Source organism: Peromyscus leucopus, chromosome 19, assembly GCF_004664715.2.
Source record: "Peromyscus leucopus breed LL Stock chromosome 19, UCI_PerLeu_2.1, whole genome shotgun sequence".
Lineage (NCBI taxonomy): Eukaryota > Metazoa > Chordata > Mammalia > Rodentia > Cricetidae > Peromyscus > Peromyscus leucopus.
The window spans coordinates 55,167,406-55,183,659 of NC_051079.1; the positions used below are offsets into that span (position 1 = coordinate 55,167,406).

At 40.3% G+C, this 16,254-nt stretch overlaps 1 protein-coding gene across 1 annotated transcript in view; it reads right to left on the reverse strand.

Moving 5' to 3' along the window:
* Ptpn2 (protein tyrosine phosphatase non-receptor type 2) overlaps positions 1 to 16,254 on the reverse strand; it is a 53,865-nt gene that overhangs the window by 2,001 nt on the left and 35,610 nt on the right. Inside the window, exons 6-10 of the mRNA XM_037196920.1 lie at positions 15,290 to 15,424; positions 12,868 to 13,077; positions 10,215 to 10,367; positions 8,298 to 8,464; positions 5,547 to 5,648 (exon numbers count right to left, since the gene is read on the reverse strand). Coding sequence (XP_037052815.1) covers positions 5,547 to 5,648; positions 8,298 to 8,464; positions 10,215 to 10,367; positions 12,868 to 13,077; positions 15,290 to 15,424 — 767 coding nt within the window. The remainder of the gene's footprint in view (positions 1 to 5,546; positions 5,649 to 8,297; positions 8,465 to 10,214; positions 10,368 to 12,867; positions 13,078 to 15,289; positions 15,425 to 16,254) is intronic.

A 16,254-nucleotide genomic window follows, 5' to 3' on the forward strand; every position in this document is an offset into this window, starting at 1 on the left:
TAAGTGGGCTTTTTAGATAGTTCTATTATATTTACTTGAATGGATCTTTACCACTTTATTTCTAATAAGGCAAGAATAATGGGTCCAGGCAAACCAAGTGGAATGAGCTGTGGTGGTGTTCTGGGTACCAGCTGTCTCCATGCGGCTGCTGCAAACACTGCAGTGTTCTTCCCTGATCCATGGTGAACACGCCCATGGCAGAGGGAAAGTCACACTGCATTAAAAGTGGATTTGCTATGAGACATTTACACTAGCATTCTATTGAGATCATCCAGGGCTAACCACGGTAAGCCAAGCATGCTTTAAAGGAACTTACCCAGGTTTCCTCTCCTCAACTTTCCAAACTTAAAAGATTTTTTAAAATAGTCATTTAAAATATCGACAGCATCATGGGTCTGAAAAATCTTATGCCTAATGAGTGACTACAAAGAATAATTCGATGCTTCTTAAAAATGGTCTCTGTAAAGAAAAAAAATCCCATGCAATTCTCCTTGCAGCAGCCCCAACCAAACAGGTAAGGTAAAAAGTAGATAACATCCAAGCAGACCCTATCGGTGATGACCTCACAACTCACCGCTCATATCCACTGTGCATCTTACAACCAAGCAGAGCTCTAAAGTCAGAGATTAATACTAAATGTCAGCCTTCACCAAGCCCATCAGGCAGGCCAAGCTCAAGCACGGCTCACAGTGGCAATGGCACCATACTGGGGGAGTGACAGAAGGAAGAGGCCCACTGGCAAAGGACCATGGGTTCCCTTGTAGCCACAGCTGAGAGAAAGCACTTGTACAGGATGGCTTGAAGCTGTCCTAGGGCCCAGGAAGGAACACACTGGCCGTGTAGCACGTCCCTGACTGAGGACTGACTCCTAGGCAGAGCAGGAATGGAGGAAGACACAACACGAGTTCCTCCTTCCATACTCAGTGGGACAATTATAGAGCTGTAATTCCAGGTATAAATGCTACATTGTGTTGATACTGTCTGATAAAAACTGAAGACCAGCTGGGCGTTGGTGGCACACACCTTTAATCCCAGCACTTGGGAGGTAGAAGCAGGCAGATCTCTGTGAGTTCGAGGCCAACCTGGTCTACAAAATGAGTTCCAGGACAGCCAAGGCTGTTATACAGAGAAACTCTTGTCTTAAAAAAACCAAAACCAACCAACCAACCAAACTGAAGACCAGTATGAGGAAGAAATGGCATTCGACCCAAACAAGTGAGTTCAGGGAAAGGATGAATAGAACACGTCTCCTCTGGAGTAAGCCACTGCCAATAACCAAGGCCTGCATTTCAAGTTATGAGACGACAAATTTAATGAGGAAAAACATTTAATTTTGGGGAAGGAAAGGTATATACAAGATTCTGTGACAAAGAAATATAAAGGAATCTCAAAAAGAGACTTTATTAGCTGTTGGCATATAAACGTGCATTTCTGTTTCCACTTAGTTCCAAACTGAACAGACAGACCAAGTTCAGCTAGATGAAAGCCCTCACGAGCCCTGCGAAGCTTCCTATCAAACACCAGACCACAAAGAATCCATGCCATGTCTACATATGCTGCTCATCAGGACCCAGGGATGGCCCTACTAGAAGGAAGTATGAATAGATCTTGAGTAAAGGCCTGAAATCTTATCTGAACATTTAAAGAAACAGGCTACACATCTAGGGACATCTGGTTAAAGACTACAGTTTTAAAACAGTTTCCTCAAGATTCATATTTGGGGCTGGAGGGATGCTTCAGAGGTTAAGAGCACTGAATGCTCTCCCAGAGGTCCTGAGTTCAATTCCTAGCAACCACATGATGTCTCACAGCCATCTGTAATGAGATCTGGTGCCCTCTTCTGGCCTGCAGGCAGAACACTGTATACATAATAAATCTTTTTAAAAAAAATTTATATTTGAAAGCTGTGTGCAGCAGCATGTGCCTATGGTGTTAGCTGCTCAACAGGCTGAAGAGGAAAGTCATTTGAGCTGAGGAGTTTAAGGCCATGCTTGGGAAACAGCAAGACACTGTCTCAAAACAAAACAAGAAATGAATGAATAAACAAACAACCACCACAAATAAAGATTTGTATCTGTAAGTAAAAATGAAGGCAGTGTAGATTTTTAATCTGTGAAATGACTTGACAGGCATATCTACAAATGTAAATCTGTTAAATGAATTGTATACAATGGCCAATAAAGTTGCTTTTACTGCCATCAAGTTCCAGTCTCTATTTTGAAAGGCCTCAACAGGAGTCTTTCTGTGCCTAGCAGGAAATGGTAGTTACCACCCCAGGAACTGGTGGAGAGAGCAAGGAAGAGAACTAGAGGTTGTTCCCCATCGTCACTAAAAAATGTGAACATACTTTTGAAATCGTGACATCAACTATAGTTTATTTAAGACAGAAGAACAAGTCAAGTGCATGTGAAATGAACTCGGGGATTAGGACGCTTTCCTCTGATGCACCTGGAAAGCACAGCTGTTTGAACAGAAGTGGAAAAATACATCTTCTCACTTTTTCTTTCCCTGTTCACTCTTAGGTACAAATGCTAACACAATGAAATGGATAAAAAGAAAGAACCAAGATGTGGAAAGCTGACAAATGTGTTCAGAGTCTCTGCTGAACTTGACAAATGGTCTCTACATATGCATACATTTAAAAAGAACTGTTTTCACACTTTGTGTTTGAGCATGCATAGATAGAAACCAGTGAGCAGATATAACACGGTACCTGGTTAACCTTGGAAAGGTGTATGTAACCGCAAGTGTAGCTACTGATCATGGCATTAAAGCAAGGCAGGAAAAGATAGGAATTAAGGATTCTTTTCTGTAAATAATAAGGCCCCTTTAAAAAAAATAACTTTTCTTTTCCCAATTTATTAAGACAGAATTTGAAGTCAAACTATTTCTAAATTAGTTAAAATCAGTAAATAGCACAAGGCCAATGCACACAGTTCAAAGATGTAGAATGTCCAGAGACCACTGACTTCCCTCTTCTGGCTAGCACCTAAGAGGGCATGGTGTCTCACCAGCACAGCTCACTTCCGACAAAGCCAGCATGATGCCCATTGGCACTGTGATCAAACGCCAAGTACACTTAGTAAGCAGGACAAAAATGTCATTTAAAGCTGCGGCTGTTCAAACTCCTCCTTAAAGATCTGCTCAGGAGAAAGACAAGCTCTGCCAAAGGGCCCGAGGATCTGCTACACCAAATGTGTTCTCAGAAGCACTCAGTGCACACCGAGAAGCAAAGAGAGCAGTGTTCAATGCTATCTCTAGAAGGCACATCCTGCAAAGGGCTGGGTGCAGCCTTATTGGTATTTTCTTCTAAGAAGCTGTTTAAACTGAGGCTATCTTCAATTGGACTCCTTTCTTTCAAGCCAGGGGCTCAGTGTGTATCCTTGGCTGGCTTGGAACTTGCTATGTAGACCAGGCCAGGCCGGAATTCACAGGTCTTGGCCTCCTTAGTGATGAGATTAAAGGTGTGAGTCACCTTGTCCTGTTTCAACTGGAATCTTAATAAAGTCTACTAGGCTAACATAACACACTGCATTTTGGAAAAACAAGCCAATAAATAGATAGCACTCAAAACCAATAACCACCTAATTCTAAAGCATAAGAATCTTGCTGTTTAAACAGGTGTAATGCAAACTGACAAGAGGAAACATCCTGCTTACCTGCTCTCCATTTCAAAGTTACAGGACATAGTAATACTGAATCAGACTCAGACATTCATTACATGACTGTATTTAGTGTGCAGTACCACCTACATCCTGCTTTCAGACTTTCAGTAAGTTTACCACATTCAAGACTGATTCTCAAGGCAATTCACAGCTCCTAGCTATACCTACAGTTTTCAAACTGCATTAAATTAACTGTCTCATTTAAAGTAATTAAGCCTTATAATGCAATTTGACATGATATATGAAAGACACAAAGCAGAGATGCTGTCCTGGTGGTTTGGAACCTCTCCACTGCCTGGGTAATGCTCCTGAAATCCAAAGCACAGACTATGAAACCACCAAAACCCTGTTAGTGGTTATATGCTTCAAAAAAACTCATTACAAAGGTAAGGGACAATGTAAGTTTGTACACCAATGTACTATTTATTGAACTTAGAAAGAACTTGAATTATTTTTAACTTCAAAATTTCAGTCCAATGGGCTGAAATGCTATATATAAAACGCTGGCTCCTTTTACTTACTAATCATAAATTATCCTGTTCAGGTAATTACATTAACATTTTCACAAAAAAAGGAAAAAAAAAAAAGAACAGTGTAAGTCATGCATGGGCTTTACAGAAATCAATTTCTTTTCTTTTAACCACTTCAGTTTTTTGAGACAGTGTTTCTTGTAGTCCTGGCTGGCCTTGAACTTCTGATCCTTCTACCTCTCTCTCTCAAGTGCTGAGATGACTGGTTTGCACCATCACATATGGCTAAGATCCAATTTCTTATTCTTGGTGTTTTCTGACCTCCCCTCCAGCGCCTCTTTTTCTACTTTTATTTTTAAAGATAGGAACTTGCTATGCAGTCTTGGCTGGCTTCAAACTTTTGAGCCTCTTGCCTTAGCTTCCTGAGCACTGTGTGTGCCATCACATCCTGCAGAAAACAGGATGGTTTTTGTTGTTGTTGTTTAAACTAAGTCTTGACCAACTGTCACTTGACTATCACAGAAAGGAAAATTTTCCCTCAATGACATGTTTAGAAAAATTCTGTTTCTTTGCTTTTCTTTTTAAAACAAGATAAACCATAAAATACAAAAGAAATAAAACTGTGTAGTAGAAATAGCTTGCTCATAGTTTCAACTGCCTCTATCAAACTTCTGTTTAGGAAAGGGAAAATGTATCCGGTATACAACTGAGTCAACACACAATTTATTTTTCTATGGTAACAGACTTTCAAGTTGAAATTTTTAAAGTACATTTAACTACAAAAGTAAGATTAAATAGGTACTTATAAAATATATTTACCCTAAAATGGTTAAGCATATAAAGTTGTAATGCCCATTTCAACAGTACATTACACATTACACACATTATTTAAAGGATATTTTCTTTCCATTAATAATGTAGAAAAAAACACAATGTTTATTGCTTATATCAAGTGCAGGTTAAAATCCAGAAAGCCTCCAAAAGCCAATCCTTGTGATAAAGGATTTCTCAATATTGGTCAGTGAAACCATGATGCTCGACATGTGTGAACACAGCTGTAAGATGTAACAGTTTTCAACAAGCACGTTTGTCTTTATTTTGAGTCATTGAAGTTTGGGTCTCAGAGGAACCTGCAGTGATGAGTCCTGAGATGTTGGGCTTGTGACTGTGAATATCCCTTCCTGGTTGGTGTCTAGTCTACCGCAACGTTTCTGGGGTATGAGGCATTTGCTAACAAACCCTTGAGATCAATGCAGCCCTGTCAGCTACCAGTGCAGAAAGGTGCTGGGTGAAACTGTTTATTTATAGCACATTTCACTGAGAAGAAAACAGTGTCCAGCCAACCAAAGCGCCAACCAAAACGACCGACACAAACCCCATCCTAGTGAGAATAGGTTGCCAATATAACCACCTTTTTCTTTTTCGTTCAGTTTCATTGAGCCTCTGTTTCATCTGCTGCACCTTCTGAGCTGTGGTGGCCTTTCTGTCCTCTCGAATACGCTTCCGGAGAATACTGTGAATAGACAGAGACAAAGTAAAATGTCTGCAAGCAGGCCTTAATTACACTGACACGGGGGCCTGGCCACCAACCAACCACAGAAATTCTCAGTGTACATCTTCTTCCGACAATGTAACAATCAAGGGAAAGCCAATTGATCCACACGCCATGATACGCTCTGCCAATCTGGGTATAATTTCTGGTACAGTGATAGTAACACTCTTCTAGGACCCGAAGGTAAGCCAGACATTTTTTCAAAACTGACTGCTTCCTCCTCTTTCCTCTCTCTCTTTCCCAACCAGCTGAGAGGGGATAGACTGGAGGTTCTCCAGCATCTGGTCCCTTTTTGTTACAGCAAACTAAAGCTCAAAGTCCTTTGATAAATACTCTTGACTATTTCTATGAATGCTGTTTGGAGGATGCCTACTCTTCTGTTTAACCATACAAATTTCTAACTGCCATCTTCCTGTCAATATGGAATTTTATTTCACTGAAAGCTCTCTGCATCCAGGGCAACAAGTCCTGGATTCACAGAAGAATGGTCAATGTCAACATGTCAACCACTGAACTCTTCCTCTAGAAAAAAATTATCACAAACCCCATCTCTTTTCATTTACATATGTGACAGCAAACACCTGACCAGCTTCAGTCTTGGCAGTGATTTTTTTTAAGTCACAGCTCTGAACATTCCTCCTGATAAAGAAAATCTTGACTGCCTTTTCAGTATCTATTAGATCCCAAGACAGTTCCTGGTCAAAATGTTTAACTTCAATCTAACTAAGAAAAACGATGATTAAAGAAATCCAAACTCCGAGACATTCTAAAAGATCGTCTGACAAGCAAAGGAGAAAAGGTGTGGAACCTCTTCCAGACTGGGGATACCACAGCATCACCTCACTAGATACAAGCATGAGCCCTGACTAGATGGAAGACTCTCGACTTATTTTTAGAGACAGATCTCATTATGCAAGCCTGGCTATCCTGGAACTTGAGATTCTCCTGCCTCAGCCCCCTGAGTGCTAGAGTATAGGTATACACCTCTGAGTTTCTTTTTTAATTAAGTTTTTTAATTTAATTACTGTGCTCGTGTGTATGCTGGGGAGGAGAGGGAGGGAGGGAGAGAGAACCTGTAGAGGTCAAAGGAAAACTGTGGGAAGTCGGTATCTTCCTCTTATGATGGGACTCAGTGATCAAACTTAGGCTGTGAGGCACTCACTTATTTGCTGGCCATCATTTAAAAACAAACAAAAACCCAAAGACAAGGTTTCCAGGCTGGCCTCCAAGGCAGTGTGTAACTAAGGATGACCTCCACTTCTGACCCTGCTGCTTCCTCAAGAGCTGGAATTCCTCACCCACTTCGTAAGTGGTGCCGGAGCTGTAACACAGGGCTCTGTGCACATGAGGCAAGCTCCATCTTCAGTCACGGACTGGATTTTCTTAACACCAAAGTTGGGATCACCAGAAGTAAGCGGTGTGCATCTATAGTGCTAAGTCCTATGAAGTCTTGCTTGTCTTTTTTTCATTCTTTTTTGTTTTTTGAGACAAGGTTTCTCTGTGTACCCCTGGCTGTCCTGGAACGCACTTTGTAGACCAAAATTCAGAGATCCACCTGCCTCTCTCTTCTAAGTGCTGGGATCTAAGGTGTGTGCTACCAATGCCCAGGTGTTTGTCTTTTTCTTTTTTCCTTTCTTTTTTTTTCTTTTTTGGTTTTTCAAGACAGGGTTTCTCTGTGTAGTTTTGGTGCCTGTCCGGGATCTCACTCTGTAGACCAGGCTGGCCTCGAACTCACAGAGATCCGCCTGGCTCTGCCTCCCGAGTGTTGAGATAAAGGTGTGCACCACCACTGCTTGTCTTTTTCTTATTATTATATAAACAGCCTCCCTTGCCTGTGTGAAAGTTGTGTGAAAAGTCAGAATGCTTACTACTGTAAGCTAGGAAAGGTATTTGCTAGAATTTGCTCTAAGAAATGAAAATTCACCATAACAACTCATAAAGTGATATATAAGTAAAAAGATCTAAGAGTACAAATAAGGGAGCCAGCCTGCTTTGTGTGCATATTTCCTTTTGCCAGGATACCAGGAGGAACAACTTTTAAACTTCTGCTGGTAGTCTAAACTACTAAAGCCATAAATAAGGAGTTAATTTGCTCCATTAAAATACATCTTTAAAATATAAAGGCACAAGTACCTGTATATTGAAATGTTAGCTTTTATAAAATGCAGGCAAATACTTTTTCCCCTTGATGCTTAGGACTGAGCCCAGGGCATTGTGTATATTGAATGTAAGTTCTGCCACTGAGCTATACCTACAGTCCCAGAAAGGTGAATTTTGACTAATTTCTTTCTTTCTTTTTTTTTAGCTTAAGAGACAGGGTTTCTCTGTGTAGCCTTGGCTGTCCCAGAACTCACTCTGTAGACCAAGCTGGCCTCAAACTCATAGAGTTCTGTCTGCCTCTGCCTCCCAAGTGCTGGAATTAAAGGAGTGCACCACCACAGACCAGCTTGTGCTGGCTTTCTTAATAAGGCAGTAAACTCTTTGAAAGCATTTCTGTCATCAAACACCACCCAAACACTTTGACCTAAGTAAAAGATCTATATTATTTCACACATCCAGAATTTATTAAATAGCCTCATCCTTCTTAGTAGGTCACCACATGGCACATACCTCTCACTGTTCTCTTCCACAGTGTCTTGCATCTTAGAAGAAAGTCCTGTTAGTTTTTCCTCTTCTGAACCTACTTTCTTTCCATTGTACTTTTCAGTCATTGTTCTGTTTTGTGAATGATCACAAACAGGAGACAAATCTTCTTTAGAGAGTTCTCTCCACCGTTTCTAGGTACAGAAGAGAAGTAGTAAGTGCGGAATAATTTTTTGGTACACTTTGAAGATGCATCACTTGCTTTGGCTTAATAAAAAGCTAAATGGCCAAGTGCTAGGCAGATTTTAAGGGAAGAGAAAATGCTGGGAAGGAGAAGACAGAGACCCAGGAGACAAGGAGGAAGCAGGAAAGCAGGATGAACAGTACATAGATAAGGTAAATGAGCCTGGGGGCAGCATATAGATTAATAGAAACAGTTTAAGTTATAAGAGCTAGCTAAAAACAAGCCTAAGCTATCAGCCCGACTTTCATAATTAATAATGAGTCTCCATGTCATAATTGGGGGCTGACTAGCACAAGAGAAAAATCCAGGTAGCCAGATGTCTCTCTCATTTCTTAGTTTTGGAAGTTGTTTTCTCTACACTTCCTGTTTACTCTTGCTTGAAAACACAAACATGTACACACCCATAAAAATAATCACATAAAGGCAGGCGATGGTGGCACATGCCTTTAATTCCAGCATTTGGGTGGCAGAGGGAGGCAGAGCTCTGAGTTCGAGTCTAGCCTGGTCTCCAGAGTGAGTTCCAGGACAGCTAGGGCTACACAGAAGAAACCCTGTCTTGAAAATACAAACAAACAAAAACAACAATGAAAAATTCTTGAGCACTGTCAGACAAGTAAGGACTACTCCTGATACTTTATGTCTGCCATAAGACTGGAAGCTATTTAGATATAAAGACAAGCACCTATAAAGTAAATATTCTTTACTCCCACATGAAGACTTTTAAAAAACTATTTCCATTATTTTTAATTATGTGTGTGTGCATTTAGGTATGTGTATAAGAGTGCAAATGGTGTCGGGATCCAAAGGTCTTGGATCTCCTGGAACTGGTGTTACAGATGGTTGTGAGCTGTTTGACATGGGTTCTGGAAATAGACTAGGGTCCCTCTAGAAGAACGGCAAGCGCTTGTAACTACTAACCACTGAGCCATCTCCCCAGACCCCACATGAAGTGTTCACTAGGATAAAGGTTATGTTTTCTGATTTATTTCAATATTTAAATGCTTAAATCCTTTCACATGTAAAAATTTAATGGAATCTTGTTTCTACTAATGCTTAGTATATATGAGCCTATGTTCTTAAATTATACACACTAAATTTTTTGTGTGTATAATTTAGTTGTTTGTTTGTTTATAATTAAGTTGTTTGTTTTTGTTTTTTATTGTTGTTTTTGTTTGTTTGTTTTTTCAAGGCAGGGTTTCTTCTGTGTAGCCCTGGCTGTCCTGGAACTCACTTTGGAGACCAGGTTGGACTCGAACTCAGAGCTCTGCCTCCCAAATGCTGGAATTAAAGGCATGTGCCACCACTGCCTGCCTTCATGTGATTATTTTTTTTTTAAAGTCAGGATCTCAATATAAAGTACCAGGCTGGCCTTGAGCTCTCAGCAACGGGCTTACCAACTCTGCCTCTTGAATGCTGAAAGTTTTTTTTTTTTTTTTTTTTTTTTTTTGAGACAGGGTTTCTCTGTGTAGCTTTGGAGCCTATCCTGGAACTCGCTCTATAAACCAGGCTGGCCTCAAACTCAGAGATCTGCCTGCCTTTGCCTTCTGAGTGCTGGGATTAAAGGCTTGTGCCACCACCGCCTGGCGAATGCTGGGAAGTTTTATAATTTCAAGACAGCCAGCTGGTCTACCAAACTGAGTAAGGAAAGAATGCGGATATAGATGGAGTCTGGTTACCTAACATTAGTGACAGTGATTTACCTGTATATTTGAATCTCCTTGTGTGTACTTTGCTCCTTCTATTATGGCCATATAGGAGAATCTGAGCTGGTCTGGTGTCTGAATAAGTCCCATTCGATACTTTCTCATATTCAGTAATACTTGTTTCACATTAACACCCTCTCCTTTTTCCATCTGCAAGAAAGCCAAAACCAAGTTGTCCAGAAAACAGAAGCAATACAAGGTGACTGCTCAGACCTTAGCTGTGCCGTGGTTCTTCTTAAAGAAAAAAATGATTTGACACATGGTGGCAACCACCCATTATTCTTACACAGCCAAAGAATTACAGTCATAGCCATGGAGGATGTTGATGGCTCACAGGCAGCTTGTACTCACCCCCCAATTCTTATATAGTTTAGGACTACCTGCCTAGGGATGGTAATCCTCACAGTGGGCTGGGTCCTCCTATACCAACAGTAATCAAGATACATCTCTACAAATAACACCAATCTGATCTACAGAATTTTTAATTGAAGTGTTCCTCTGAGATGACTCTAGGCTGTGTCAAATTGACAGTTGAAGCTAACCAGAACAGAAAAATATCATTAATTCACAGAATTTTCATAGTAACCCTGGGAAGTACATTAATTAGCCTTGGCTTTTAAATGAGATGAAATACTTATCCATGAAAGAAAATAAATTTAATACCACATGTGAATTTAACTGAAGGCAGAAGTTTCTAATTCTGTATACAAAGCTACCAGAAAGGGGGTGGTGGTAGCGTGTGTTTAGAGACATATTCTCGTGTTGCCCAGGCTAGCTCAAACTCCAAATGTTCTTGTTTCTCTTGTCTCCATCACCTAAGCATGGGATTATAGGCATGTACCACCACATTGGCTTAAAAAATATTTAAAGTCAGATAACAATTTGTGGGAGTTGACTTTCTCATTCATACCCAGTAGGATCTAGGGTAGAATTCAGGCCATCAGGCTGGGCAACAAATATCTTACCTGCTCAACCAGTCTGCTAGCACCCAATTTTCAAATATATTTAAAAAAAATTACAAATTATATTGTGCATGTATATATGACGGATGGATGTATTTGTGGACGCACATACATATACATGTGTGTGGAGACCAGTGGCACATATCAGGTATCTTCCTCAATTGCTTTTTCTTTTGAGACAGGGTCTCTATTATGTAGCTATGGCTGTCCTGTCCTGGATCTTGCAATGTAGACCAGGCTAGCTTGGAACTCAGAGAATCTTCTCCTTCTGATGGGGTTAAAGGTGTATGCCACTATACCTGGACTTCTTTCTTGTTTTTTAAGACAGGTCTCAATGATCTGGGTAAGCTGGCTGGTCAGTGAGTTCTAGGGATCCACCTGACTCCACTCCCCCCCCCACCCCAGTTCTGGGATTACAATTATGTACCACTGTGCCTGGCTTCTAAGTGTATGCTGGGAATCTGAACTTGAACCCCCTCGCTTGCCATCTCCCCAGTTGAGACTGGGATTTCCTTTGGAGGTGGGATCTTACTAGGTAATCCTTGCAGGCCTCAGATGATAGGCATGCACTAACTACTAAATTGATATTTTTTTCCTTTTGCCATTTCTCTCTCTTTTAGGTTGGGACACTTAATTTTATTCTTCCTTTCTTGGATAGGGTCTCACTCCTTAGCCCAAGCTGTCCTCAAACTTGAGGCAAAATTTCTGTGTCAGCTTACTTAAGTGTTGGGATGACAGGTTCAACACAGGCCTGGCTGAGAAAAACTTCTTAGAAAATCTTTGGAATTGTGTGGGACACACTCATATACCAGCCAGGAGATAAACAATGGAAGCTAGGGATTTTCTATGAGAAAGTACATGTTTAACCTAAAACAAATCTAGAGTTTTAATATATGACATTAGAACGTACTGTTCCCTATAGAAACAGTTAAAAACAAATTAAGGGGCTAGGTGGTTAAGAGAATTGGCTGCTATTGCAGAAGACCAGGGTTTGGTTCCCAGCACACACAGATGCCTTACAATTATGTGCAACTCAAGTTTCAGGAATCCAATGCTCTCTTCTGACCCCCTCAGATACCAGTCAGGCACATGATACACATACATATTTGTAGGGAAAACACAAACATAATTTTAAAATCCTTTACAAATGTTTATCAGCTGGGTGGCATGCATGTTTAATCCCAGAACTAGGGAGGCAGAGGCAGGTGAATCTCTTGAGTTCAAGGCCAGCCTCGTCTACCAAATGAGTTCTAGAGATAGCCAGGGCTACACACAGGGAAGCCCTTCATTGATATTATAAAACCATAAAACAAAGCAAAGCGAGCCAGGCAGTGGTGACGCACACCTTTGATCCCAGCGCTCAGGCAGATCTCTGTGAATTCGAGGCCAGCCTGGTCTACAGAACAAGATCCAGGACAGGAACCAAAACTACACAGAGAAACCCTGTCTCGAAAAACAAAAACAAAAAACAAAGCAAAGCAAAAACTCGAAACTGGCCAGGCAGGGTGGTGCATGCCTTTAATCCTAGTACTCAAGAGGCAGAGGCAGTTGGATCTCTGTGAGTTTGAGACTAGCCTGGTCTACACACAGAGTTCCAGGACAGCCAAGGCTATTTATTACATGGAGATCAAACCAAACCAAAGGAAAAAAGCCCCCAAAACTGAAATGAGGTCACCAGAGACACTTACCAGAACAAGACAGGTGTCTACAAGAGAGAAGGTACCAGAGCGCCCGATGCCTGCACTGCAGTGGATCACTGCAGGTCCGTGGTCTGGGTTCAAGGAGCCAGATTCTCTAACTTTAAACAAGAAATTTAGGAATGAAGCTGGTGACTCAGGAACTCCAAAATCTGGCCAGGTGGTATAATGAAAGTGAGATATTGTTCTGGTTTCACCACTCTGAAATGTGAAAATCAAGGGGAAGTTAGCTCTCATTTTTTAAATAATTTTTTTAGATTTATTTATTTTATGTATCCGAGTGCTGTATCTCCATGAACATCTGCAGGCCAGAAGAGAGTATCAGATCCTATTATAGATGGTTGTGAACCACTGTGTGGTTGCTAGGAATTGAACTCAGGACCTCTGGAAGAACAGCCAGTGCTCTTAACCACTGAGCCATCTCTGTAAGCCCTTAATTTTTTTTCTTCTACACACACATAATTATTGCTGCAGAAACATGTTTTGAAACATGTGAAAACAAAAATACTAGAGATGGGGCTACAGCAGTGGAAACAGCGCTTGCCTTATATGTAAAAAGCCCTGGGTCATATACCAAACTCTGGCTGAATCCCTAGCAGCACATAAAACTGGGTGTAGTGGTGCATGCCTGTAATACCAGCATTCAGGAGTTAGAGATAGGAAGATCAGAAGCTCAAGGCCATCTTTGACTATATAGGGAATTTCAAGGCCATTCTGAGACCTGTCTCAACAAGAACAACCAAACAAATGAACAAAGTAACTAGGTGACCTATAAAACATGTGAGGACCATGAAAAACTGGACAGGAAGAAAACCAAACCTTTGGCCCTAAGTATACAATAATGTAGCTACATTTTCTCTACAGGGAAAACAGATTTTCTAAGAGCAACCACAAAAGGTATTTCCACCCATCTAAAAAGTACATGTATGTCTTTATCTTTTCTACAGATCTTTAGTTGTTAGCATATCACATATTAATATCAACTCAAACAGTATTTCACTTTATGAAGTGTCTATGGACTAGATCCATTCCACATTTCCTTATTTTCTAGTTATACTAGTTTCTATTAACAACTCAAAGCATTCTCCATTGTTTTTCTAACTTACTCTAATTCACAGTGCAAGCAAAGGAGATGATAAACAGGAAAGAATTGGCCTTTCTGATACTCAGGGTGACAGCAACATGTTTGCAGTCTATTGTGCATACATGTCAGAACCATGTACCAAGGAGAGATTCATGGGCTTCTGGAGAAAAGATCTAGGTAAATATTCCTGAGATCATATGCTACACTTATTTTACCATTTTCTTCCCAACTCAATAAAATCAAATTTCTGTATGTCACTTCCAAGTTTTTTTTTTCAAGTCTTTTTTAACCTTTGTGCAACTTTCAACACTAGTTAAGTACCAGGAGCTATCAGACTGAGCCTACTGGCATAAGATGTTTTATACACAACTATACTTTTATTTGATCTCCACAACAGCCTGCAAATACACAATTTCCATCTCATAGATGAGGAAACCATACCTCTACTGAGTAGCAGAACAGGAATGTAAATCCAGCAATGCTCTCTTTATTACCAAGGATGTTGTTCTGCTTTTTCTTGGTGATGGGTACTAAACCCCAAACCTTCAAGCAAGCCAAGAAGGTACCTTACAACTCAGCTCTATTCACTACCCACTTATGGTTTAGTTTTCGGTTCTTGGGACTTGATCTAGGGCCTAGAGTATACTAAGCAAGTGCTTGATCACCAAGCTATACCCAAAACCGACAACATCCCTTCTTGTATTTTTAGTAATTTTTTTCCTTTCTTTTTTCTGTTCTTTTTGTGAGACAGGATTTCTCTGTGTAACCCTGGCCATCCCGGAATTCACTCTGTAGACCAGGCTAGCCTTGAACTCAGAGAGATCTGCCTGTCTCTGTCTCCTGAGTGCTGGGATTAAAAGCATATGCCACCACCACATAGCATGATTATTGACTTATTGCACTTATGTGTATGTTTGAATGTCTGCATATATCTATGTGCATCGTATATGTACCAGAGGCTGTGGAGGCCAGAAGAGGGCATTGGTTTCCCTAGAGCTGGAGTTACAGGCAATGGTGAGCCTCTTGACACAGGTACTAGGAGCTGAGCCTACGCTTTCTGCAGGAACAGCAGGTACTCTTAAACACTGAGACTTTTCTCCAGTGCCAACAATTAATTTTCAGTCTTCACATATTAATATTAACCTGAACACTGTAATTCTTTGTTTTTAGGATTTCTTCAGAGTTACTTTATACAAAAATATAATCTAAACATGTTTTGACCAGATAGTATTACAAATATTCAAATCCAAGCACAGTACCAAATCTAGTAATAAAGAATTCTTAAAACCATCAGATAAAACTGAAACTCTGAAACCAGAAAAGCCTTACATTGATATTTTCTAACTGTAGTAGATGTACTGTATAATATGACTTCACATCTTCGGATAAGAGTTTCACACTAAATCCTGTTTCCTTAAACAGCATCTCTCGGTCATCTGTTGGCCAGTATTGTGCACATTTAACCTAAATTTAAGAATAATAGTTTAGACATATTATAAAACCATAAAAAGAAAAACAAGCCTCACATGTACACACTATACTTCTCAGGTACTGAATCCTAAGAATATCACAAGTATTTTAATGAGAATGACATTTTGTAAAGTAGCTCCATAAAATGTTTCCTTTAAATTTAAAAAGCCATAAACAGATAACAGATTTATAAAAAGTGCTATTCTTCTATTTTGAGACAGATCTCTTTATACTATATATACTTTATACTATATATAGTCCTGGCTGTCCTGGACCTCACTGTGTAGATGAGGCTGTGCACTCACAGAGATCTGCCTGCCTCAGCCTCCTGAATGCTGGGATTAAAGGCATGGGCTACCATGCCTTGCTAAAGTATGCTATTCTTAAAGCATAATTACATTTTAAAATATTTACTTCAGGTTTCTAAAATATCAGGATTTTGTAAGAATCTCTTCTTCAGCAGACACCAAAGAGGTATTCTTTCAAGCCCGTTAGTGGTTATCACATGCCTTTAATCCCAGTACTTGAGAGGCAGAGGCAGGCAGATCTCTGTGAGTTCAAGGCCAGCCTGGTCTACAGAGTAAATTCCAGGACAGGCAACCACAAGAATCAAAAACATACCCCCTTCCCCGACACACACCTAGAAATGCTACTGAGGGTAAGTGTAACAAATAAAGTGTAAGAGGGCAAGGAGGACATTTTATAATAAAGAGAGAAATAGAAACAACATCAAGGAGAACAGGACAAATGTAAAAGAAAATCCAACACATTTCTACTAGGGGGCCCAAAGAACACCACCACCATCAATAGGAGCAGAACAAATA